This window comes from Pelobates fuscus, chromosome 6, assembly GCF_036172605.1.
Source record: "Pelobates fuscus isolate aPelFus1 chromosome 6, aPelFus1.pri, whole genome shotgun sequence".
Classification (NCBI taxonomy): Eukaryota; Metazoa; Chordata; class Amphibia; order Anura; family Pelobatidae; genus Pelobates; species Pelobates fuscus.
The window spans coordinates 61,900,162-61,927,553 of record NC_086322.1 but is presented as its reverse complement, the minus strand read 5'-3'; the positions used below and the strand labels follow the sequence as shown (position 1 = coordinate 61,927,553).

At 39.8% G+C, this 27,392-nt stretch overlaps 1 protein-coding gene across 2 annotated transcripts in view; it reads left to right on the top strand.

Moving 5' to 3' along the window:
- The window catches only part of SLC2A9 (solute carrier family 2 member 9), a 248,021-nt gene that overhangs the window by 208,499 nt on the left and 12,130 nt on the right, over positions 1–27,392 (top strand). For both annotated transcript variants that reach the window (XM_063457783.1, XM_063457784.1), the window contains one exon: positions 21,462–21,589. In XM_063457783.1, the coding sequence (XP_063313853.1) occupies positions 21,462–21,589 (128 nt within the window). The remainder of the gene's footprint in view (positions 1–21,461; positions 21,590–27,392) is intronic.

Genomic DNA, 27,392 nt, shown 5'->3' with positions numbered 1-27,392 from the left:
ATGATATGTAGGATACCAAGAACCGTATTGAGTTGGCAAGAGAGCAATTTGATAATCCACTACTGTAAATATTGCACACATGCTTTAGATCCAAAAGTGGATATAACTCACAAGCACAATTTAACGTCAACATTGCTAACGTACTAATTAACTTTGTACGAAGTTAAGGTTGTCTTTGAGAGGTATAAGACTGAATAAAAATCTCTCTAAAATAGAACAAGGCTAAGAAATATGAAAGAACATTTTTTTTTCTTTTTGCAGGCCCCATGCCTTGAGAATCGTGAATATTTATTTTCAAGATAAGTTCAGAAATGCGCTTTAAGCATTTTATTGTGTTACTTTTCTATGCCACTAAAGCTATACATTTTTTTTCCAAATGTGAGAAATCTCAGTGTCGCCTCTTGCATAATTTCAGTATGTTCCGTATCATCTGACATCCGAGCGTTTCATGCAGAGAAGTTCAGAGCGCTCCGATAGCAAGAATTTCTACTAAAGCTGCAGTATCACACAAATAACTGTGGAAATAACAGCAAAAAAAAATATTTTACGGTCCGTTATCAGTATATTTTGTATCAGTAGCATTGTGAGGTACGGTTATACCAAAAACACAAGTAAGACACATGATATATAATATACAGGTCGAGAGGAGAGCTGCAAATAATGTGTTGGCTTCATTTGTGACAAAACAAATCACTTTTATGACAAAAGAGTTCCAAATACTCTAATTAATCATGGCATTTTTTGTACATGTTCCATAGCAGGAAAGGTATACTATTTGTACATCTGTAAAACTTTCATTCATCTGTCCGTTTTCTACTAAAAACTGTAAAGTAAGCAAAAAGTATTAACTACGGTAAATGTGAAATACTATATTTGTACAGGGTAATGGACACTTGGCAGTTGGCTAGTTCATTGCTTATAAATTAGGCTAATTGTGTTTGGGTCTGTCAGGTATATCATGTTTAACAAGCTCTCTGGTGACTCAATGCATCTCCATGGGGATAGTGCATTGCCTCCAATACAATACAATGTTTTACATCCAGTGGATTGTTGAAACGCCTTTTCCCTTACAAAACCTCATTCCCCTTTATGTAAAAAAATTGGGGATTCGAAGATTAAGTTTCTCAAGTATGGTACTGAGCAAAGGAGAAACTTCAATTGTAGGAATACTAGTCACCTGACAATCCACAATGACCTCAGCAAGATTGTAATTTTGATGAGACACCTGTGGTAACGTCCCAGTACAGTATACCTGTAAAAAATAAATACACAAAAGACTTCTTTCTATCTTCTTAGTCTTTATATTTATACACTCCCGGATATTGCCCAAAAATTTGAACACATCTGACTTCTTAATTTTTTACTTAAAGAACGTACATTTATTTCTACAAAACAAATACATATACATACATTTAAAAACTCACCTTAATGTTACAAAGGAAGAGGTTCCCGATCAATCTTATTTGTGACAGAGAGAGCAGACCTATCAAAAATAATAGCACTGTCCCCAAAACTCAAGTTAATATGAAGAAGGAGAGGGTGTGTGACAAAGCCTGCCTTGGTGCGGTTGTTATCAATCGAGTATGAACATATTCAATTCCAATTTGTTTAGAATCACATGCTAGAATTCACAGACAAAAAAAGCCATGTGACTTTATGTGAGTGATACCATCTGTCCTATACCCACACAGGCAACCATTTAACATACGTCTAGCATGTGTAATATTCTGCAATACTCCTGTATTCATACAGAGACAAGCCGGATCAGGGTTACAAAGATCAGGAGAGTCAGTACTAAGCCGTGTCAAAAAACAGAATAGATGACCATCACATGGAACCGCAACAGGGAAATGAGATCCAGGGCTAGAGGGGATTATGGAGGGATTGATGCCATTTTGCATCCTGCATTATACTTGCGTGTCCAGAACATACATGTTAATTGTCACCCGAATGATGCAGACAGTACTGCATCTGTATCTGTATTTTGACACATGGTATATGAACTATATGAGGATGCAGGTTTAGAACATCCAGCATCATTAGTAATGTCAGAATGGACTAGAATAATACGGATATGGGAAAGTGTTGCTACATGTCATAGGTAACTGTCATAGGTAACCTTACAGTGTTCAACATTGTTAAGCTGAAAATTAAGTATGTGAATGTTTGTTATGTACTTCAAAATTGCATACATTTTGAGCTTTTATTAGAAATTATGCTTTTAAGCATTTATGAAAAAAAAAAAGAGTAAATCATATTGGTGTGTCGTGTTACTATTTTCTTTACATATCGTTTAAATTAAATTCCTTGTACTTTGTAAATTCCACTAATACAGTGCCTTGCCTACGTGTTCAACTTTGTTAGATGTTTCCATATTAAGTATAATGGTATAATTTGGAATTTAAATCCATTTTAGTTTTTTTTCTTATCTGAATAACACTTATACAATGTTGAAGGAAAAACAAACACACAAACAAACCTTTGTTGGTTGTATACGTATTCACCCCGAGTCAATATTGTGCAATATTCTTTCCATTTATCGGTAATGGTTTTAAAAGTGCTCCATCAAATGTTCAAAGTTTATGTATTTTGTATTATGTATTTTTTACACCAACCCTGATTGGTGCTTCTCCGTAAGTTTAGCCTAAGCGTGATTTGATAATTTCTTGGTCTTTCTGACACTGTTTGTTTAGGTTTGCTCTCTTAACAAATTCAGGAGCCTTCCAGAAACAGGTGTATTTATTTTAAGATCATGGATACTTTAATTACACCTAGGAGACTACATTTAACTAAGTATGTGACTTCTGAAGGCAATTAGTAACACCAAGTTTTATTTTGTGGTTTCATAGACACTGATGTACATACTTATGCAACCAACACGATTCTGTGTTTTGATTTTTTGTTTTGTTTTTTGTTTAATTAACATTTGGGACACAATAAAAGATGTTTCTCATTCCAAATGTTCGGTACGAAAATCTTCGGGGGAGAGAAATATATTTGGAAGGCATTGTATATTTAAAGTTCTGTGGATATAAGAACTGATAAATAAATATTGCCTGAAAATTCTAATCTTTTTTTAATCATACATCTCGTGTTCTTTATTACTGTCATTTATTATTTTATTTAATGCTATAATGATTTACAAAAATATATGAAAAAATGTGTTTAAAATGAATCTAACATTTAAACATAAGAAACAAAGATAAATCGTTAAAAGAAATGCCTCCATTAATGAAGAGGAGATGAATAAACCTTAACTACTATAATTTACCATGACATTAACTAGTGTTAGATAAGTAAAACATAGGTTAGCAAAGGTTAAACATTAGCATTAAGAAACTGCTAAGCTTGAAATGTGTAGGAGTCTCGTACGAGATGTCAGATTATAATCAGTCTGTCCTGGCAATAATTTGTAGAAAAATAATAAAATATACTACTGGGAGAAGACAATGTATGGTAATAATATCTAGTCATCTAAGCATATTTGGAAACGACTAACAATGTTAAACTAATACAAAATTATTTCTAATTAAATACCATACTTTAATGTGATTAATTTGGTAAAAAAAGGTGAACTTTGCATTTTGACATGATTTAACCTATTTCCAAGACAGATAAACACAGCATTAATGTTTGTGTTTAATCACTCCTGTGTGGATTAATCCTTCAAGTACATTGAAAATCAATGCAATTGGAATATGGAGGATGGTAGCCTTTAATGTTTTGTCAGGAATTCTAAAAATAGAGGAGGTAGTTACTGGCTCACCATCTGCAATAAGGAGTCATGATTTTTGTACGTGCTTTATAAATTCACTAAAATTGGCTCCTAAAGGACACACTTAAGGACAGAGCATTCTGGCGTTGTGCTTGGCTAATTTTTAAAGGTAGATTCTATTACTTAACCCCTTAAGGACACAACTTCTGGAATAAAAGGGAATCATGACGGAATATTTCCGCCATGTGTCCTTAAGGAGTTAAATATTACGGGAAAAGATGATGTATGAAACAAACTATGTATTCAAATGTTTTATTCATTATTAAAATAGCAGATGCTCTATAGATAGTTTTAGCTTTTTAAAAAAACAAAATGAGTACTGTGGCATTAATTCACTATGCCATTAAATGTCACGTTTAAACATTTCATATGAAGGAACACAACTGCAGATTTCTTATAGTTCGAATATTTATTAGGAGTAATTGGTATTGACTTTAATTCCAATATACAGGTACTGTAGCATTAAGTATTAAACGATAAATGAAGTCCACAGTTATATGCACTGTAGCTTTAAGGAGTAAACGGAACTGAAGCAGCAAGAGTCCTTTAGTAGTATTAATTAATTAGATGATAAGAAGTTACAATAGCTGTTCCATAGACTTTAACTGAAGAAAGATAGATGCAGCTAACTGAGACAAGTATGTGTTGAAGTTAGCTGTAACGGTTGGCTTTAACGAAGGACTTTGGAGACAGGAAATAACAGCTTTAGATGCAACGTTTATCAGAGAAGTTTTACTTAGCTTCCGGCTTATAGAACACTGGTTCCCGAGATTCCTCAGAGGCAGATTATCCTGCATGGATAGAGTTCAGCTTTAGCCGTGGATGAGGAGAGGCGAAGGGAACTTGAAGTCTTCTATTCCGGTCCGGTAACAGCAGGTTTTCACAACTAAGTTGCAGCCGGTTCGTGAGTACAGAACGTAGTTCATTAATCCAGCCTCGATCAGCTGGTGCGGTCAGATTAAATAGGGAGACCGGGTCATGAAGGGGTGTGGCTAAGCTCCGTGGAACCAGGAAGTAAGGGGATATTATAGTTAAGGCATGACAGTATCCCCTCCTTAATGAGCAACCTCTGGGTGCTATTGACTTGGTTTAGAAGGGTAGCGTTTGTGAAACTGGGAAACTAATTTGTCAGCATGAACGTCAGAGGAGTTTTCCCATGTATCTTCATCAACTCCATATCCTTTCCATCTGATGAGATATTGTAAGGAGCCACGATGGAACCTTGAATCCAGTATACTTTGAATCTCGTATTCTTCTTCACCCTGGACCAGTATAGGGTCAGGAGAAGTAGTGACATTCCTTTGGAAAGGGTCAGGATGATGAGGCTTCAGCAATGACACATGAAAAACAGGATGTAGCTTTAAAGTAGGTGGAAGTTTCAATTTAACAACATTACGGTTGATAATCGATAGTATTGGAAAAGGACCAAGGAAAAGAGAACTTAACTTCTTTGATGGACGGTTTGTAGAAATGTTCTTTGAGGAAAGCCAGACAAGATCACCGATTTGATAAGAAGGTGAAGGTTGTCGTTTTGTATCAAAAAACTTCTTTTGAGTGGAGGAGGCCAATTCAAGATTGTCATGCAATTTTTTGAATAAAGAGGACATATGAGAGATTTGATTCGAATCGGAGAGATTAGATGAAGAACTTGTCTGAGCAGGAAATGAGGAAGGATGAAATCCATAATTGGATAGAAATGGAGTCATTTTACTGCTGGTATGAAAAGAGTTATTGTATGCGAATTCTGCCATAGGTAACCAAGTTATCCAATCGTCTTGTAAGTGAGAGCAATAACATCGTAGATATTGTTCTAAGCATTGGTTGACGCTTTCAGTTTGTCCATCTGTTTGAGGATGATATGCAGATGATAGTTTACGTTGGATATGAAGAGTGGCACATAAGGCAGTCCAGAATTTGGAGGTAAATTGAGTTCCTCGGTCTGAAATGATTTCGTCTGGCAGTCCGTGAAGTTTAACTATGTTGTCAAGAAATGTTTTCGAAAGTTCAGAGGACGAAGGTAACTTCTTTAAAGGAATGAAATGAGACATTTTCGTGAAACGGTCTACCACCACTAAAATGGTAGTGTGATGATGAGAAGGAGGTAATTCTACCAAGAAATCCATAGAGATGGATTGCCAAGGTCGTTCAGGAATTGGTAAATTCAATAATTGACCAAATGGTTGATGATGAACATGTTTTGATCTTTGGCATACAGAACAAGATTTGACATAAGATTCAATAGTTTGGTCTTGACGAGGCCACCAATAGTATCTTTTGGACAATTCAAGGGTCTTCTTTATACCTGGATGACCTGCCAGAGGAGAATCATGAATAAATTCGAGTACTTTAATTCTGAAGGATGGAGGCACGTAAATCCGGTCTTTGAAATAGTAGAGACCGTTTTTCTTAAATAATTTAATTGATTTAGGAAGTTCGAGAGCATCTTCACTGAGATCTTTAATGTCGTCAATAAGAGAAGATAAGATTCCAATGACTTTAGGTGAAGGAGGTTCAATCTCAGTGTCCTTATGGATCCTGGAAAGGGCATCAGCCTTTTTGTTTCTAGACCCAGGTCTAAAGACGATTTGGAAGTTGAACCGGGAAAAAAAGAGATTCCATCTTACTTGTCGAGCAGACAGTGTTTTATTGGAGTGAAGATATTCGAGATTTTTATGGTCAGTATAAATGATTAAAGAGTTCCGAGCGCCTTCAAGAACGTGTCTCCAGGTTTCTAAAGCCACTTTGATACTTAATAATTCTTTTTCTCCTGTAGGATAATTCTTTTCAGCAGGAGATAATGATCGTGAGAAGAAGGCGACAGGATGAAGAGGGTCTTGAGGAGTTTTGTGTTGAGAGAGGACAGCTCCAATTGCAAATTCCGAAGCATCCGTTTCAAGGACATAAAGATATGAAGGATTGGGAAGTTGAAGAATAGGAGCTGTTGTAAACTTTCTCTTTAATTCGGTGAAGGCAGTTTGAGCCTTCTCGTTCCAATTGAAGGGATAATTTTTTCTGTTAAGTTGATTGAGTGGGTGAACTATCTCAGAGTAGTTTTTAATAAATTTTCTGTAGAAATTGGCGAATCCTAGAAATCGCTGTAATTCTTTAACTGTAGAGGGAACAGGCCAGTTGATGATACAATCGACTTTTGCATTGTCCATACCTATTGAATGAGGGGAGATGACATAACCTAAGAAGGTAATTTCTTTGACATGGAAAAGACATTTTTCAGGTTTAGCGAATAATTTGTGAGTTCTGAGTCTTGATAACACCCATCTGACATGTTTTCTATGTTCCTCAGGAGTGTTGGAGAATATGAGAATATCATCTAAATAAATGATGACACAGACGTCCAATAGGTCTCTAAAGATATCATTTATGAAGTGTTGAAAAGTTGCAGGGGCGTTGCAAAGGCCAAAAGGCATTACCAGATATTCAAAGAGGCCATACCTTGTTCGGAAAGCAGTCTTCCATTCATCATTAGCCTTTATCCTGACGAGATTATATGCCCCGCGAAGGTCAAGCTTAGTGTAGATGGTAGCAGTTTTCAATCGTTCAACCAGTTCATTGATGAGAGGAAGAGGATAACGATTTTTAACTGTTATTTTATTTAAGGCTCTGTAGTCAATGATAGGACGTATAGTCTGGTCTTTGTTTCTTACAAAAAAAATACTTGAGGCAGCAGGTGAACTAGAGGGTCTAATAAACCCTTTCCGTAGATTTTCATCTAGATATTCTTTGAGAATTTGTAATTCAGCCTCAGAGAGAGGGTAGATGTGCCCAAATGGTACTGGGGCACCAGGTATGAGGTCTATAGGACAATCATAAGCACGATGAGGCGGGAGCGTTTCAGCTTCTTTTTTACTGAAGACATCTGAAAATTCTGAATAACAAGAGGGTATGGTTGGTTCTTTAGAGATTTGAAGAATAGGAATTTGTTGTAAACATGTTTCTTTACAATAATGTGAGTTAAAGGTGATGGAGAAAGGAGACCAAGAAATTTGAGGGTTGTGGTTCCTTAACCAGTTGATCCCTATTATAACGGGAAAGAGAGGTGACGGAATAACATCAAATACTAGAAATTCAGTATGTATGTGATTTGTGGTTACCTTTAGAGGGATGGTTTCATGAAGAATCGGTCCCGAGGATATAAAGGAGCCATCAATCACTTTAATAGGAACAGAGTTAGTTTTTTGAACACAAGGAATTCTATTCTTTGTTACAAAGGTTGAATCGATGAATACTCCATGTGCACCAGAATCGATGAGAGCTTCAGTCACAATTCTCACCTTATCCCACTGTAAGACAAGGGATACAGTTAAGAACGGATTGGTTGATGTTGAAGGGAGTGCACTGAAGATAGCAGAGGTATAAGCTTGTCTACCGGCCTTTGTCCGTTTTAATAAGGGACAAACAGCAACCAGATGATCTTGAGAGGCACAATACATGCATAGGTTTAATTGACGTCTTCGGTTCTTCTCTGCAGGAGTAAGAGGACTTCGTATTACCCCTATTTCCATAGATTCACTTGGTAAGGAAGTCTTTTCTGGAGCTTTTGAGGGAGTGAAAGGCTTACGGTCTTTAGAATGTAAAAGGGCTTTTTCTGCCTTTCTTTCTCTTAATCTTCTGTCAATGCTGATTGATAATTGAATTAGAGAGTTCAAAGTACTAGGAAGTTCTGTTCTAGATAGTTCGTCTTTTACAGCTTCAGATAACCCAATTCGAAATTGGTTGCGCAAAGTGATGTCATTCCATTGCGTTTCTACAGCCCATCTTTTGAATTCAGCAATATAATCTTCAACGGGTCTATTTCTTTGCTGTAGTGTTCTGATTGTTAAATCAGCTGTAGCTTGTTTGTTAGGATCTTCATAGAGGAGAGACATGGCTTCAAAAAATTCATCCAGTGAATCTAGAATGGGGTCATCGTTTTCCAGAAAGGAATGGGCCCATGACATAGGTTCACCTCTTAGAAATGAGATAACCGAACAAACTTTAGTTCTTTCTGTAGGGTAGGATCGAGGTTTCAAAGCAATTAACAATTTGCAAGAGTTGAGAAACTCCCTGTATTTTGAACGATCTCCAGAGAACTTTTCAGGGTTACACACAGCAGGATCGCTAGCCGAGTGCAGAGTAGTATGGGGAGTATGAGTTTGTAAATCTCTGACATAGGTGAAAAGTCTTTCGTGAGTAACTTGCAGTTCTTGCATACCTTGGACTAGTGTATCAACTCTTTGATGCAGCGTAGCTATAGTAGAATCGAAATCTGCTGGATCCATTACAAGGGCTGGATTAATCTGTCACGTTTAAACATTTCATATGAAGGAACACAACTGCAGATTTCTTATAGTTCGAATATTTATTAGGAGTAATTGGTATTGACTTTAATTCCAATATACAGGTACTGTAGCATTAAGTATTAAACGATAAATGAAGTCCACAGTTATATGCACTGTAGCTTTAAGGAGTAAACGGAACTGAAGCAGCAAGAGTCCTTTAGTAGTATTAATTAATTAGATGATAAGAAGTTACAATAGCTGTTCCATAGACTTTAACTGAAGAAAGATAGATGCAGCTAACTGAGACAAGTATGTGTTGAAGTTAGCTGTAACGGTTGGCTTTAACGAAGGACTTTGGAGACAGGAAATAACAGCTTTAGATGCAACGTTTATCAGAGAAGTTTTACTTAGCTTCCGGCTTATAGAACACTGGTTCCCGAGATTCCTCAGAGGCAGATTATCCTGCATGGATAGAGTTCAGCTTTAGCCGTGGATGAGGAGAGGCGAAGGGAACTTGAAGTCTTCTATTCCGGTCCGGTAACAGCAGGTTTTCACAACTAAGTTGCAGCCGGTTCGTGAGTACAGAACGTAGTTCATTAATCCAGCCTCGATCAGCTGGTGCGGTCAGATTAAATAGGGAGACCGGGTCATGAAGGGGTGTGGCTAAGCTCCGTGGAACCAGGAAGTAAGGGGATATTATAGTTAAGGCATGACATTAAATCACTTAACTATTTAACCCCTTAAGGACCAAACTTCTGGAATAAAAGGGAATCATGACATGTCACACATTTCATGTGCCATGCAATATAAAATATAATATGTAGAAATATAGATTTTCATTCCTGAAATTATATTGTGATATAATATTTTGGTAAAAAAATAGCATTACACCTTTTTGAGATTATTGAGTTACCAGTTCATATTCAGGAAATGTGTCAAACTATCAAAACAAAAATTAAATTTAGGAGTTAAGGGGAAAAAAATTGAAAAATGGGAAAAATAAATAATTCAACAAAAAGTGAAAATGTTACATTGGAAATGTCAGGCTTGGTAAAATATCACATAGCAAGTACACGTGCAATGATATTGTCATCAGATAATTCTTGTAAAGTCAGTGTTCATTAGAACATAGTTTCCAGACAACATAAGTCAACTCTTAAAATAAATTAATTTCTTAAAAATTAAAGATTACACCTATTTGAGAAATATGCATTAATAACTCTATACTATTATATAATAGGGTTATATAATCTGAATCTGGATTTGCCAGTAGGTGCAGTAGACACAATTATCCCTGTCGTATCTGTCAGGAATCTTAAATTTGCCTTTTTATGCATATATGTGAAGGTGTTGATGCAGGAAACAAATAGATATCTGGGTAATAATGTTTGACTCATCCATTCACTGTATCTACTTCCAATGAGCCCTATAAAACGATCTACAGGCATTACTCATTGCTCGGCAGACAACTATATTAGTTCCCGCGAATTGTGATGGATGTTTCATAGGATTACATGGTAAAACATAGTTATGGTCATTTGCCAGGGACCTGATCTGATGCTCCTGTGTTTTACGTGCAGTTCAGCTGGCCCTAAAATGTAGCAAGTAAAGTCTGCAGGCAACCTCTAAGTTGTATATAAAAAGGTTTGAGGGAGGTATTTCTGGGTAGGGGGCTGAAGCACCAGATTGTCACAACTGGTGGAGGGAATAGCTGGATATTAGTGTTTGATTATTATTTTTTTTTTTTTTTATTTTAAATCAGGCACATTCTTCTTAATGCAGCCACCTATTATAAGTAGAAAAAAGAGTAGGGGAGTATGTGATGCCTTCCAGGTGATTGTCAGGAGTGGGTGCTCGGGAAACGAACCTTACTGCACACCTCTATTAGTTACATAACATGTTGGATTTAATAGAATACCTGGCTGTGAATCTCGCGTTTGTGTTTGTGTTAGCTGCAGCAAGCTGTTAACACATAGGACGAGTGAGGAGTGAGGGTATGATGATGATATGTCCTGACTTATCTCTATATCAATGTAGGGAATAGGATTTTCCTTTTTTGTTTCTGAAACATAGTAACGTCCCTGGGTTTGAGGGCAGATCAATGGCCATTTCATGTGATGCGAAATGTGTTACGTCTTATAACACTACACATGCATTCACAAGCATTAATGTTTGTGTTTAGTTACTCGTGTGTTGATTAATCCTTCAAGTACATTGAAAATCAATGCAATTGGAATATAGAAGATGGTAACCTTTAATGTTTTATTTGTCAAAACTTCTAAAAATAGAGGAGGTAAAATGTAAATTTTTTTAAAAAAATAGGCTTCAGGCTTTAATCGACACTGTACATTCATGTATTTACCCATTCTCATGCTTTGGGAATTGGAACACTTAGTGCATTAATTTGCATACTAGTTCCATGCATTCATTTTTCAATTATTAATTGAAATGCCGCAGACACTATTTTTTATTATTTTAGTCCAGGTGTAGGCAACCTTCGGAACTCCAGATGTTGTGGAGATAGGATCTAGAGTGTTGAAGGTTGTCTACAAGGGATCTAGCCCTTAATGGACTACTCTGAATTTTACTGCTTAAGTATTTTTTTTCTATGAGTATCATTCTAAGCTTCACTTTGAAAATGAAAAATTAAATAAACAATTTTTTGGGGATTCACACATGCATTCTCACTAACATGCGCTGTTGCAACACAATAAAAACACGTTTACCTGCAAACATTCATTAGATATGAATATAAGTTGAGATTTTATAGACACGCTTGTAATATCCAATTTATAAATGTACGGAGATATGATTCTGTATGTGACTTCTCAACTAGTTTATATAAATGCATGGGATAGCATTCTGAAACAAGGAGAATAATTACTCAAAGGAGGGTGCACAGACCCCTATTACAGCAGACAAATAAATCAAAAAGTCCAGCACAGCCTCACAGGAAAGGTATTCCTTCAAACAGATAATCTTTCAACTTCAAATATAGTCTATTATAAAGCCAAATGCAATCATAAAAACGATAGGAAAAATAAAGATTCTGCTATGTTTGTGTATTATTGTTATTGTACTGCAAACAAAAATGTATATACCAAGGGATATGAATGAAAACCATACAATACTTCAAAGAAATAAACAGGTTTATATGTTCCAATTACATAACAGCAATAAATACAAAGACGGTTATTCTAAAAATGTTAGGTAATTGAACAGGAAAGTGCAATTTCTAGGTCTTAAAGGGACTCTCCAGTGCAAGGAAAACAAACCGGTTTCCTGGCACTGCAGGTCCCCTCTCCCTCCCACCCCCCATCCCATGTTGCTACCCCTTCAGTGACATACCTGTATCCAGCGCCGATGACCCTCGGCGCTGGGTCAGGGTCCGCCCACGCTCTTCCCCCGCCGACGTCATCCGGCAGGGAAGACCTATTGAGCATGTACGGCAGGCGGCGGGGGAGACCTAATGCATCAGACCTCCCCATAGGAAAGCATTGAATAATGCTTTCAATGCTTTCCTATGGGGATTTCAGCGACGCTGGAGGTCCTCACATAGTGTGAGGACGTCCAGCGACGTTATAGCACACTTTTCGTGTTGTATGAACACGGAAGTGTCCTCTAGTGGCTGTGTAATTGGCACACTTAGTGCATTCATTTACATACTAGTTCCATGCATTCAGCCATAGACAGCCACTAGAGGATGACTTAACCCTTCAAGGTAAATTTAGCAGTTTATGAAAACTGCAATAATTACAGTTGCAGGGTTAAGGGTAGCGGGAGCTGGCACCCAGACCACTCCAATGGGCAGAAGTGGTCTGGGTGCCTGGAGTGTCCCTTTAATGGTCAAACTAAATAAAGTTTGTCTATTTTTTTGAGTTCACCTAACTAAACCCAAAATTTAAAATTGCCAGACTTTTCCTGGCAATGATCAATACAAAGACAGATGAGAAATATACTATAGGATCAAAAGTATTGGGACACTCCTCTTAATTATTGATTCCAGGTGGGGTCACACATAGTGCTGATGCGCATGGCGCGTACAAGACGCAGATTTCAAAGCTGAAGAGTTCTAGACTTCAACTGGCAATAATATCAGCACAAAAACTGTGTAACAGTTTCAATGTCTGAGCAGCTGTATGTAAGACTCACACCACCAAGTACAATGCCAAGCATCGGATCGAGTGGTGTAAAGCATACCACCACTGGACTCTGGAGCAGTAATAACAGCCTTCACTTTCAAAACATATATCCCAACTGAATTTTTTTTAGGGCAATGTAGTATCTTGAAGTTCAGCTTGTCAATTTTTCCGCTACATAGCAGCCTTTTCACCTTGTTTCATTCTTAAAGCTTATTTTGTACTCAATTAGGCTGCAGGGTGAGAGAAAAGTAATTTTGACATTAGGGACATGAAGGAACAGAAGAGACTGAACTTTTATTTCAGCAAGAGTATCACAGAATGTCATGTCTGACACATTTTTACATCCTCTTCCTTTAAACCATAAATTTCAGTCTCACTGTATTGGCAGTGGTAATGTCTTAACAAATACATGTTGATATATGTCATATTAGCTTGGAATAACTTGCGTACAAGTCACACATATGCAAGCGATATTTTGGGAACTTTCTAAGTCTATCATACGATAACAAATAAATATACCGTACTTGCAAAAGACATAACTGCAAAAATACACCTTCTTTAAATATACATAAGCATACACCTAAACCCCTTCACTAACAGGCACGTTTTGTTTAAATACAAAAAAATAGATACAATAAAAATAAAAGCTTCTGATTAATTATGCATTGAATAACCAATAATAACATTAAACAAAACAGATAGATGCCTAGCATTTTAAAATATGCAAATGTGCAATTAATTATTCTAATTATTTGTTCATTCTTTTCAGAAGTATTTGTGTATAAAGTTCATTAATAAATATCTCATTCAGGGCCATAATATTTGAAAAAATACATTTATCAAATGTGTAATAAGTAGTAGGTTGGAAACAACACTCTAAATAAAAATACATTATACAACACACATGCCATGTTTATTGGTATTTAGAATTCCACTGTTGATGTTTTTGGCAATGCACATAATGAAAATGACACCAGAGTGTAAAAATAATCTCAGTATTTGGGTATATTGCTTATTTTAGGTAAATACGGTTACCCAGCTAAAACCAAACATCTGTTTCCATAGAAATTTGCAAGTTGCTAATAAAACATACTCAAAGATTTCAGACTCTCCTGCCTGAATACTAAAATGTGTTTCTGTGTCAAATGAGAAAGTTAGGCTTGTATACGGAGGTGGATAGGTGTATCATTTAAAGGGACACTATAGTCACCAGAACAACTACAGCTTATTGAATTTGTTCTGGTAGTAGAATCATTACCTTCAGGTCCTTCCTGTGTCCTGGCTGCCTAAAATGCATCCAAACATTCAGTGTCTCCTCCCTCTGCATGCAGACACTGAACTTTCCTCATAGAGATTCATTGATTCAATTCATCTCTATGAGGAGATGCTGATTGGCCAGGGCTGTGTTTGACATGTGCTGGCTCTGCACCTGATCTGCCTCCTTGACAGTCTCAGCCAATCCTATGGTGAAGAATTGTGATTGGCTCACACCACCACTTCTGATGATGTCAGAGGCAGAGCCAGCAGCTACAGACTTCAATACAAGTAAGATTTTACTATATTTAGGGAGGCAAGAGGAGGCCAGGGGGGGGCTAGATAGTGGTTTTAAACCTATAGGGTCAGGAATACATGTTTGTGTTCCTGACCCTATAGTGCTCCTTTAAAGTCCATATGCACAAGGCAGATGGTCTGACATTACATCTGGCAGAGAATTTAGTTTATTTTCCAGGTGAAGATCAGCACTGGAGCGGAGAAGATAGTAAGTAAGGTTTATTCATTTGCAGTGCTTATGCAATCTAAAATCATATGTACACACTTGGGTAGTGATGGGTTAATAAAACACAAACACAAAATGTAATTCTGTAAACTGAAGATTGTTTCCTCACTGAAGAAAGCAATTGAGCTATAATTGGGCTTTGTTATATCTCTTAGTGAACTTGGAAGTGACCTTAAAGCTTTTATACTTACGGTACTCAACCAGCATCAGTAAAGAGCTTAACGTTATCTGAAGCAAGCAAATTCTTTATGTAAGACAAGTGTAAAAGTTTTTAAAAATAAACAGATTTAATGCAAAGATTTGAATATATAATACTGAATAAGGCACTATGGAGTGATGATTATGTAAAAATAGAAATGCACAAATGAGGTTAACAATGAGCAGAAAAAGATAACGGGAACATTGCTGGGGAAAATTAGCTTAATCATTGTATAGTTTATTGTTAATTACACAAAAGAGGAATGGACTAAGTAGAGTTAAAGGGAAACTATAGTGCTAGGAAAACAAAGTTATATTCCTAGCACTATAGTACACTATAGTGCCCCCTTGGCTCACGCCCCTTCCCTCCCACAGTGAAGAAAGGGCTAAGAACTTTTCTGTCACTTACTTACCACTGATTCTTTCTTACCACTTACATCCACCTTCGCTCCTCCTTCCCAGACATCAACCAATGTTGGGGACTTAATGCACTCGCATTAGGACTTGTGTGGCAGATCCTGGCCTAAGTTCCCCATACCTTTTCCGCTATGGAGCTAGTACTAACCCTGGTTCTGCGCCTTCCCTTCTCACGAACACTATTGCTGAAAGTGCCAGCTCTCTGGCAGGTGTTCGGCCATAAAACTACCGAAAGGTCCCCAGCGGCACATGGCCACAAACCCTATGGAATTCTAACACAGCCATGTTACCTCGGGTTTCCAGGTCACCTTGACCCACTGTTTTGCCCCACTTGCCGACTGCCAGGAGAGCGCTATTTGGAGGGAATGTACTACGGACCAAATGGAACAATTGCTCCAAGAGAGCCAGGTGGAGCCCCCTTTCATTGGGCTGCGGTCATAACCTTACCCCGGTGGCAATTTGTTCCCTCTTCATGGACGCTCGGACCAGAGCTATCAGGAGGTATATAATGTGTGGGGTTTCTGTGTGTTTTTACTATGTTTTGTGGTGTTTTTATGTTAGACACTCTGTATCCGGGACATAATTAGTTTAGCGGGCTGCAACTCAATTATCTTCCAGACACAGAGGCGCCTGGGCGGGCACTTTATGTATTGAATGGAGACCCCATGCTGGAGATCTGTGCATTAAAGGCTGCATTCGGCTCAATAAAATCAGTTGTACTCCCAGAACTATGTATCGTCTAGTTACTGGAGGAAATAGAGCTATTCACTAAAGAGCACTTCTTCCAGGATATTTGGTGGAGATATCTAGCCCAGGAGCTCTGCTAAAGACTACCTCATAGGAAATCAATGCTTTCCTATGGGGTTTTAGCTCATGCCGGATGTAATCATTAACAGCGTAGCCTAATGACCTGGAAGTGCCGTTAGCGGCTGACTGGTAGACAGCCATTAGAGGTGATGTTAACCCTGCAATGTAATGATTGCAGTTTCTCAATAACGGCAATAATTAGAATTGCCAGGTTAAACTGGCAGGGGCACTGTACCAATACCACTTCAGCTCACTGAAGTGGTTTGGGTGCCTATAGTGTCCATTTAAGGTCCAGCTGAAAAATAAGTAGAGGTTAAAAAAATGTCAAAATGTAATCAATGAAAGTTTAAAGATGTAATATAAGTTTAAAAAGATAATTTCAGTAAGTGAACATGATTAGCTCATGGTCAAATCTTTTCCAAGACTAAATTTAAATACTAAAGTGGCCATTTTGCTTAATAATTTTTTTTGGAGAGATTACTGACAGCACTTCAATTCTGCTACATGTAATGACTGACTGGATAATTTACTACATTAGAATTTCCAATGTCTCACTACTTGAATAGTTGATACTGTAAGAACAAAGGAAATGAGAGATCATTTGTTGCCCAAGTATCTTGATCTTGGATTTTGGTGCTTAGATATCACTTCATTAAGTCAACTGCAGAACAGAGGCAGAGGTGTAAAGAAAGTATAGTACCAATGGAATTAAATATCTTGGGACTCACCTTTGATGTTTAATTAACACCCACTACAGCACATTTGCAGCTAGTAAAACTGTGTCACGCACACACTAGATACTGTCTCTCATATTTTCACTTGTATAATTAGCCACACACCTTTCTCACTCACAAATATCAATTTACTCAATTAGTCACTGGCACAGCTAACAAACCACACTCTTTCACACACAGACATTTAATTAGATACATAGTCTTCGCACGCAATGTTCGCTTAATGTGTACGTTAATGTTGAGATATATAATAAAGCATTAAACAAACACGATCATAACATTACAAGTATAAATGTGAGGCTATTTTGTTTTTCAATCATTTTTTATATTCACTTAACACTGACAGCTTAATAAATTGTTCTTGACAATTCTAGCTATGATGTTAAATAGACTACAGTCATTTGACTTCATTATCATGTCAAAGTCACTGAATGGAAAGAGTGATGCATTCTATCACTTTAATGATTAAGCAAGCTTTTAAGCAGGTTGGAAGGTAAGTTATAATGGTTGAGTGCTATAGAAAAACATCTCCTTTTTACACATTAAATCCCATTTTGTTAAGCGACTGTGCTATGAATTGTTGCAGTTGAAATTATAATTATTGTTATGACGTCCCATGACAGATATAGGGGACTGCTGTCTGCATAGAGCTTCTGTACTGTTCTCATTGGTAACTTCAGTAAATAATACTTTAACATCCTGTTAATTAAGTGCTAGTTCAGTCCATAATGCTATGAAAATTGGTGTTTTCTTATTATTAATAAACCATTTCTGTCACCCGTGTAAGCCAACTATGAGTTTACAAATACACTATTAAAACCTCACCAGACGCACCACTCAGCTTCATGATTTGCTATTTGAACATATTAAACTGTAGGTAAGTCACGGATGTAAGCATTGGATATTATCACCCATATCTGCTCAGCTATAAACATCTTATAATGTAAAATAATGCATAACCCAGTATTACCACCAAACATGAGGTCACTCGAAATAGTGTGCACCTCGGGGAGGTTCTTTAAACAAAGCTGTGATCCACAGACTTTGTGTTGAATAAGTAAAATTGGAATGGGCCGGGGATGCGTAATTCTTTAGACTACTAACATGCCCATAAATACAGAACTAGAAAAAAAATAATCCTCTTTACTCACCCCAACCCACTTTTAAAAGAATATGCTAAGCACTGAAACAACTTTAAACAATTCCTGTAGTGGTTTTGGTGAACAGATCCTGCCACTGCAGTCTAATTGATTAAAGGAACACTATAGTCACCTAAATTACTTTAGCTAAATAAAGCAGTTTTAGTGTATATATCATTCCCCTGCAATTTCACTGCTCAATTCACTGTCATTTAGGAGTTAAATCACTTTGTTTCTGTTTATGCAGCCCTAGCCACACCTCCCCTGGCTATGATTGACAGAGCCTGCATGAAAAAAAAAAACTGGTTTCACTTTCAAACAGATGTAATTTACCTTAAATAATTGTATCTCAATCTCTTAATTGAACTTTAATCACATACAGGAGGCTCTTGCAGGGTCTAGCAAGCTATTAACACAGCAGGGGATAAGAAAATCTTAATTAAACGTAACTTGCAATAAAGAAAGCCTAAATAGGGCTCTCTTTACAGGAAGTGTTTATGGAAGGCTGTGCAAGTCACATGCAGGGAGGTGTGACTAGGGTTCATAAACAAAGGGATTTAACTCCTAAATGGCAGAGGATTGAGCAGTGAGGCTGCAGGGGCATGTTCTATACACCAAAACTGCTTCATTAAGCTAAAGTTGTTCAAGTGACTATAGTGTCCCTTTAATTCTCTGCAATTTAGTCCCAAAATCAATTTGTTTATGCAGCGCTATCCACATCTCCCTAGGACTTACAAAGCCTCCCTACACACATCCTGAAAAAGAGGTCTAATTTTGAGCTTATCTTACTGCACAGTGTATTTAATTTAGAAGTTTGTATCTCCTGCTTGGTTAATTTTTTTTTTGCTAAGAGTCTGGCAGCAACCTCCTGTGTTTGATAAAAGATAAATTAATAAAGAAGAAGATAAGTAAAGAGACTGTGCTGTAAAATGTAACCTTTTTTCATGGAGGCTGTGTGAGTCACAGCCAGGAGACGTGTACAAGATCCCGTGATCATCTATGTACAGAAGTTGTAAATCATAACAAGTAGAAATATTATCTATATCTCATGCTAGCATACAAGACAAAACAGTAACAGCAAAAGCATAATTTGAAAACCCAAATGATAATTACAAGCAGCTGTTATTCAGAGCATGCTATTAAATGATCTACTTTCAAGGTATTCTTCAAAACATTAAGATCTTTTTAATGCAATGTCTCAATAAAAGGTCTACTAGATGGCTTATTTACTAAAGAATTCTTGAAATGTGAATACATAATGACAATGCATTGCACTCCTACTTTTCAATTTTTAACCTATTGTGCTGAAGCCATTTAAAGAATTGTAGAATGTTTTAAGTAAGGAAGGATTGGAAGGGTTATTGTGGTGTCAAGGTGAGCAGAAAGTAACATGTTGTTATGTAATAATGCTACTGCCTATGTGCTTAGAAATTTCTACACTCAAGGACATAATGGGAAGCATATTTGACAGATATTTCTTACTGAGGAAAATTGACAGGAAAAACAATACTCTTGGTTCTTGAAGGAAGTTCATCTGGATTTTCAATTCCATGAAATTACTTTTTTTATTTTTATTATTATTATTATTATTATTATTATTATTATTATTATTATTATTGCCATTTATATAGCACCAACAGATTCCGTAGCGCTTTACAATATTATGAGAGGGGGATTTAACTATAAATAGGACAATTACAAATAAACTTACAGGAACAATAGGTTGAAGAGGACCCTGCTCAATCGAGCTACATTCTATAGGAGGTGGGGTGTAAAACACATTAGGACAGGAATTTACAATCAAATAAGGTGGGCTGCCCTTTAGGAGAGGGCAAGAGACAGGTATGTGAGGTAGGGGTTAGTCTTGATATTTTTGTTGTTTTCATTACATGTTATTATACAGATGATACATACTGACAAAGCTTGTAGCATGGAAAGCAATGCCATTGAAGATTCTGAAGACGTTACACGTGTATTTGTTATTGATTTATTTTCCTAATATTTTTTTGAAGCTTTATTCGACATTAAAGTGCTAGAGATTGTCTGTATTCCATTATTGAAATTCCTGTGAAACAGAACACATATAGACTAGATAGATACATGCAAGCAAGCGCAGAGACACACCCTTGTTTTCTTTCTTTTCCAAGCTATAACCATGGCTCCTACTTGGCCACTACCATGATTCATGTTGCCTCTATCTCTTTACTCATATGTGAATGAGCCACCTTTTTCTTGTATTTGCCTAGGAAAGCTGCTGCAAAATAATGTATTAAATAGTTAGTGTATTAAAAAGATATAAAATGGGGGGGGGGGAGGGGAAATGTCCTGCCCAAACAGAGAAATCTCCCCACAGAGACACCGTCATTCGCTTCCATTATTGCAAACACAAGGAGGCTTTGATGTTAGCGGCACACAAAATACATTCTTTCCCTGCTGACCACTCGCTTTAGCTCCCCCCCTTTTTTCCCCTCTCTCTCTCTCCCCTCTCTCCTGGGCATACAAAATGGGCGTGCTTCTTACCTGTTTCCGCACAGATTCTGGCTCTAATGTAACCCATTAGTTGCAACACTTCTTGTCGCCCCCCTCATCGAGGAGAGGGCCGTGCAAGACGAGTCATACACCTCTTATTGCACTATACACAGTTCTGCTTACAATGACTGACTGGAAACGTACTCTTGCCCTACATGGGACCTGCATGTCTCTTTATTTACCTGCTAAGAACTCTGTTTTTTTCAAATGTGTTTTGCTTCGTCTTGTCCTACTCTTCAGGTACCTGCGAGTATTATACTATCCTGTTATATTTTACCTATTCTGTAACCTCTTACTAAGGGAACCTGTTAATAAACAGAAATTTACAACAAAATAAATATACCCCTTTGCATCAACTTAGAAAAATAAATGCAGTAAAGTCACAACTACTTGCTATTCAATTAAAGATGAAATGGCACCTGGATGTGGATAAATAAATGTTCAGCTTCAGCTTGCCAGGATTTTGCCCCTTTGGAGAATTGGAAACATCAGATTAGGGGTTTCCAATGTGCATGACCTCTCAAATATTGCCACCCAAAAATGTTGCATAATTAGAGTTGTTCTGATTATTACTCTTTATTTGTAATGCCTTAACCTCTAAATGATATGTAATCCTAGGGTTACAAGACACTGTTATTTATTTATTATACTGTCTTTTTCATTATAGGTGGGATCCCATTTGTCTTGGTTGGTGAGTTTTTCCAACAATCTCAACGTCCATCAGCATTTATGATAGCAGGGACTGTTAATTGGATTAGTAACTTTGCTGTTGGCCTTCTCTTTCCAATAATACAGGTAAATATTAATCATTGCATGGAGTTCTCTCTGTCATAAATATTTTAGTTATGCATGACTAGTAGAGGATAGGCCAAGTAACATTTCAAACATTTCCTTGCCAGGCCAGCTACTTCACTCAAAGTATAGTAGTAATATATACTATAGTAGTAAATTGTTTAATAGAGAATGAAGGCTTTTTCCACTATTAGACAGCCTGAGTATGATTTTTTTTATAAGTGAAATGGGAAGCAATAGTGTATTTTTAAAGTAATAACTTTGTTCCATACTTTGATGTTTTTGTTAGACGAGATTGTGTTAGAGAGGAGAGGAGCCAAGCAAGTTTGTTAAAGAGACACTGTAGGCACTTGAGCCATTTAATCTCATCTGGAATTGGTTTATAGTGCCTGGAGTCCTCTGATGCTCTCCCTTTTTATCTGTTCACTTCCCAACATCGCTGCTTAACCCATTTTTTTTTTTTTGCTGACACACAGCCAGTTTATAGATTCATCTCTTGTTTTCATTTATTTAGTTTTGTAGGCACTGTGCTACTTCAGTCTTTCTTCATTTAAAAATGTGCAAATATATCGCTACTTTATATTTGCAATATTTATCATCTCTACTGCTCCTTTGAAATACTGTGCTATACTGTTGCATTGTTATGCCATTGCACAAAAAAAAAACATTGTTAAAAATAAATTAATAAATTAAAAAAAAAAGACCCAATGCATACAAAAATGGGGGCAAAAAACAAAGATTGTGACATATTTCCCACTGTATGCAGTTACAGCTACAGTGCTCTGTTTGGCTCATAGTATTTTCATTGTGACAATATATTACAGTCCTACAAATTTGGATAAAAATAGAAATAGGGGTACAGCTAGGGCTTAAAACATAAAAAAACAAACAGCACATAGTGATGTACAGTATATGTTAATAGCACATAGCGATGTTAGATTGCACTCACAAGATGGAAATCATATAAACGCCTTTAAATCAACACAGGGATTACACTGGTCTGCTCTCCACCATAGGGAATAGTAAATAGTCAGCAGACACAGGCAGTGGCGGCTCTAGACTTTGTGAGGCCTTAGGCGAAACTCAAACATGAGGCCCCCACTAACACCTAAAGTTAAAAATAGGGGTTGCATTGTGTGTATAAGGTGCTGTTGTTTTATTTAAGGACAAGCTTGCAGCGCTGGATACAGAGAGCTAGTCTCTGTATTCATCGTTCAGAGGCTTGCTGTGTTGCGGCTCCCTGTGCCGCTGCATTATGATCTCTCTTTGTGACTGTAGTTATGGCATAATATGCAAACTAACTTAATTTGCAATAAACTAATTTAATTAGCAATTATGCCAATCGTTTATACATGACTGAAGGGTATGGTTACAAAGCCTTGCAGTCGTGTATACATAAGTGCCGGTGTATGTATATATGAGTGTATCTGGCATTGTCTACCTATGTGTAACAGGGTTTGGGGTGAGTGTTGCACAGTTGGAGTACAAGATTGTAAGGGTTTATGTAATAAGGTGAGTGTGGCAGGGTGAAGGGGGTGAGTGGGTCAGACTGATAGAGGATGAGTGACAGGGTTGGGAGGTAAGTAAGTGTGACAGTGCAAGAGAAGGTGAGTCTGACAGGGTTGATGGGGGGTTAATGCGATAGGGTAGGTGTGGCAAAAGCAAGGATTTTGGTATGGTTGCAGTGGGTGAGAGTGATAGGATTAGGAGGGGTTATGTGAGTTTGGGCTGGGTTTAGAGGCGACAGTGTGTGGGGACTGAAAGTGTTTGGGAATGGTGATAGTGACAGGGTAGTGGGGTGGTAGGGTGGCTGTGACAGGGTATGGGGTGGTAGGGGGCAGAGGGTGGTAGGGTGGCTGTGACAGGGTATGGGGTGGTAGGGGGCAGAGGGTGGTAGGGTGGCTGTGACAGGGGGTGGCAGGAGGGCAGTGACAGGGTACGGGGTGGTAGGGAGCAGAATGTGGTAGGGTGGCTGTGACAGGCCAGGGGGTGGTAAGGGGCATAGGATGGTAGGAGGGCAGAGGGTGGCTGAGCAGAGGGTGGTAGGGTGGCTGGGGCAGAGGGTGGCTGGGGCAGAGGGTGGCTGGGATGGCTGGGGCAGTAGGGTGGCTGGGGCAGGGGTGGTAGGGTGGCTGGAGCAGAGGGTGGTATTGTGGCTGGTGCAGAGGGTAGCTGTGTCAGAGGGTGGTGGGGTGGCTGGGGCAGTAGGGTGGCTGGGGCAGTAGGGTGGTGGGGTGGCTGGGGCAGTAGGGTGGCTGGGGCAGTAGGGTGGTGGGGTGGCTGGGGCAGTAGGGTGGTGGGGTGGCTGGGGTAGTAGGGTGGTGGGGTGGCTGAGGCAGGAGGGTGGTGGGGTGGCTGGGGCAGTAGGGTGGCTGGGGCAAAGGGTGGTGGGGTGGCTGGGGCAGTAGGGTGGTGGGGTGGCTGGGGCAGGAGGGTGGTGAGGTGGCTGGGGCAGGAGGGTGGCTGGAGCAGTAGGGTGGCTGGGGCAGAGGGTGGTGGGGTGGCTGGGGCAGTAGGGTGGTGGGGTGGCTGGGGCAGAAGGGTGGTGGGGTGGCTGGGGCAGAAGGGTGGTGGGGTGGCTGAGGCAGGAGGGTGGTGGGGTGGCTGGGGCAAAGGGTGGTGGGGTGGCTGAGGCAGGAGGGTGGTGGGGTGGCTGGGGCAAAGGGTGGTGGGGTGACTGGGACAGGAGGGTGGTGGGGTGGCTGAGGCAGGAGAGTGGTGGGGTGGCTGAGGCAGGAGAGTGGTGGGGTGGCTGGGGCAGTAGGGTGGCTGTGGCAGAGGGTGGTGGGGTGGCTGGAGCAGTAGGGTGGTGGAGTCCTGGGGCAGTAGGGTGGTGGGGTGGCTGGGGCAGTAGGGTGGCTGGGGCAGAGGGTGGTGGGGTGGCTGGGTCAGGGGTTGTACAGTGGCTGGGGCAGTATGGTGGGTGGCTGGGGTAGTAGGATGGTGGGGTAGCTGGGGCAGGAGGGTGGTGGGGTGGCTGGGGCAGTAGGGTGGCTGGGGCAAAGGGTGGTGGGGTGGCTGAGGCAGGCGGGTGGTGGGGTGGCTGAGGCAGGAGGGTGGTGGGGTGGCTGAGGCAGTAGGGTGGCTGGGGCAGTAGGGTGGCTGGGGTAGTAGGGTGGCTGGGGCAGAGGGTGGTGGGGTGGCTGGGGCTGTAGGGTGGTGGGGTGGCTGGGGCTGTAGGGTGGTGGGGTGGCTGGGGCAGTAGGGTGGCTGGGGCAGAGGGTGGTGGGGTGGCTGAGGCAGGAGGGTGGTGGGGTGGCTGGGGCAGGAGGGTGGCTGGGGCAGAGGGTGGTGGGGTGGCTGGAGCAGTAGGGTGCTGGGGTGGCTGGGGCAGTAGGGTGGCTGGGGTAATAAGGTGGTGGGGTGGCTGGGGCAGTGGGGTGGCTGGGGCAGAGGGTGGTAGGAAGGCAGGGTAGGGAGATGAAGCAAAAATACCTTTTGATGAACTGTTTCCCTGGTGGTCCAGTGGGCGGTAAAGGCTTTATCCCTGGTGGTCCAGTGGGCTCCCTTTACGGTCTGCAGCTCCGCCGGGTGCAGAGCTGCAGACCACGTGGTAAGTTTAGTCTCGCGATCTCAGTCAGTCAGAGCGTTGCCGTGGTAACCCGTGGCAACGCTCTGATTGGCGGAGATCGCGAGACCCACTCAGTCTGCAGCTCTGCACTCGGCGGAGCTGCAGACAGGCTGTCTCTCTTCCGGGCAGGCACTGGAGGGGCCTCGCACCCGGCGGCATTAAGGGCAAGCCGCCGGGCCCCCTCCTGTGTCGGGTCCTCGGTCTATGACCGAGGACCCGATCTGTCACACTGCCCTAAGGCGATTTAGGCGGCCGCGAGGCCCCCATCAGCGCGAGGCCTTAGGCGGCCGCCTAAATCGCCTAATTAGAGAGCCGCCTCTGGACACAGGTACTTCAGGATACAAAGTCAGGATTCACGTGCAAAATATTTATTTATTTAGGCACAAACAGCCTGATAAAAAATTTGTATTGACCCCTGTATTAAGGACACAACTTCTGGAATAAAAGGGAATCATGACAGATTATTTCCGTCATGTGTCCTTAGGGGGTTAAAAAAGTATTAATACTTTTTTTATACAAGTTTATATCAGGCAGTTTGTGCCTAAATAAATATATATTTTGCATACAGCACCTAGCTGTATCCCTATTTCTATTTTTAGCCATCTGATACTACAGAGGCGCAAGTGGGAAAGGCCTCTAGGAAAGCTATCTACATTGTACTAAGTTAAGTACATTATATCTATTTATCTGTCATTTTGTTGATAAGTAGAATTTTTGTCAGTCCTGCAAATTTGCATATAGCTAAAAAACAAAAACAGGGACGGAGACAACAGTAGTGATCTACCCAAAATATACATACAGATTGATTAGATGTGGTGCAAGCCATTTATGAATTTATAAATTAAAAATAGTTATGTGTGGTACTTAAAGGGACACTCCAGGCACCCAGACCACTTCTGCACATTGGAGTGGTCTGGGTGCCAACTCCCACTACCCTTAACCCTGCAAGTGTAATTATTGCAGTTTTTTTAAACTGCAATAATTACCTTGCAGGGTTAAGTCCTCCCCTAGTGGCTGTCTATTAGACAGCCACTAGAGGACACTTCCTGCTCTATAGCACAGGTTTTCTGTGCTAGAGCGTCGCTGGACGTCCTCACGCTGTGTGAGGACCTCCAGTGTCGCTCTATTCCCCATAGGGAAGCATTGAAATTAATTTTCAATGCTTTCCTATGGAGTGCGCTAATGTGCATGCACGGCATTGCCGCGCATGCGCATTAGGTCTCCTCGGCCGGCGGGCAAGATCAGTCTCGCCCACCGGCCGACGTAAGCAGAAGGAGGAGCAGCGGGGGAGGAGGAAGCAGCGACGTGGGACCTGTCGCTGCCTCTGGTAAGTCACTGAAGGGGTTTTCACCCCTTCAGCAACTGGGGATTGGGGGGTGGGAGGGAGAGGGACCCTCCAGTGCCAGGAAAACGGATCGTTTTCCTAGCACTGTAGTTTCCCTTTAAGCCATTACAAACCAGTATAAAAAATGAAGTAAATGCGTATTTAAACTGTCCACGCTCCATGTCCCTTCCCAGTCCGTTGTGCTGATGGCCATCATTCCAGTGACATTTTTAATGCTGAATGAATAACCTTTCATATGCTTTTATGAGCCTCGGGCTGTGTGAATTATGAGCCTCGGGCTGTGTGAGTCATTTGTCTGACAATACTTTCTAGTTTATTCTGTCATTCTGGCATTACCATTACGCTTTCAGCCAATCAGCTTTTATTTCTACGTCATCGACCTTCCATAATTATTCCTAGACCCTGCCCATATTCACCTACTCTTTTCCAATTTGCAGAAGTGCCATGACTCTTTATATGCACCATGGTTAGCCTATTAAGCATGCATGGGATATGCATAAGGCTATCCTAACTATAAGATAAGGTTAGGGACTAATGAAAGTATTTAGAAAATTGGGCAGACTAGATGGGCCGAATGGTTCTTATCTGCCGTCACATTCTATTTCTATGTTCTGTTAATGCTTGTATATACACTGTACATTTGGGTCACCTCTCAATACTAAATATACACTGGGCCGTGGCTTGCATAACCCTAGCCATCCTAGGTGGGTTATTCACACTTGACTCTTTTTTTTATTATTTTTTGTGTGATTGTCTTGTCAAAGGCATACCATACAGTATATTTCACACATGGTGCGAAAAGTACATTTTCAAAGTACATTCCCATATCTCCATATCCCAATTTGGCTGGACGGATGCGCATTACAACAAGATATTTCACTTTTAAGGTT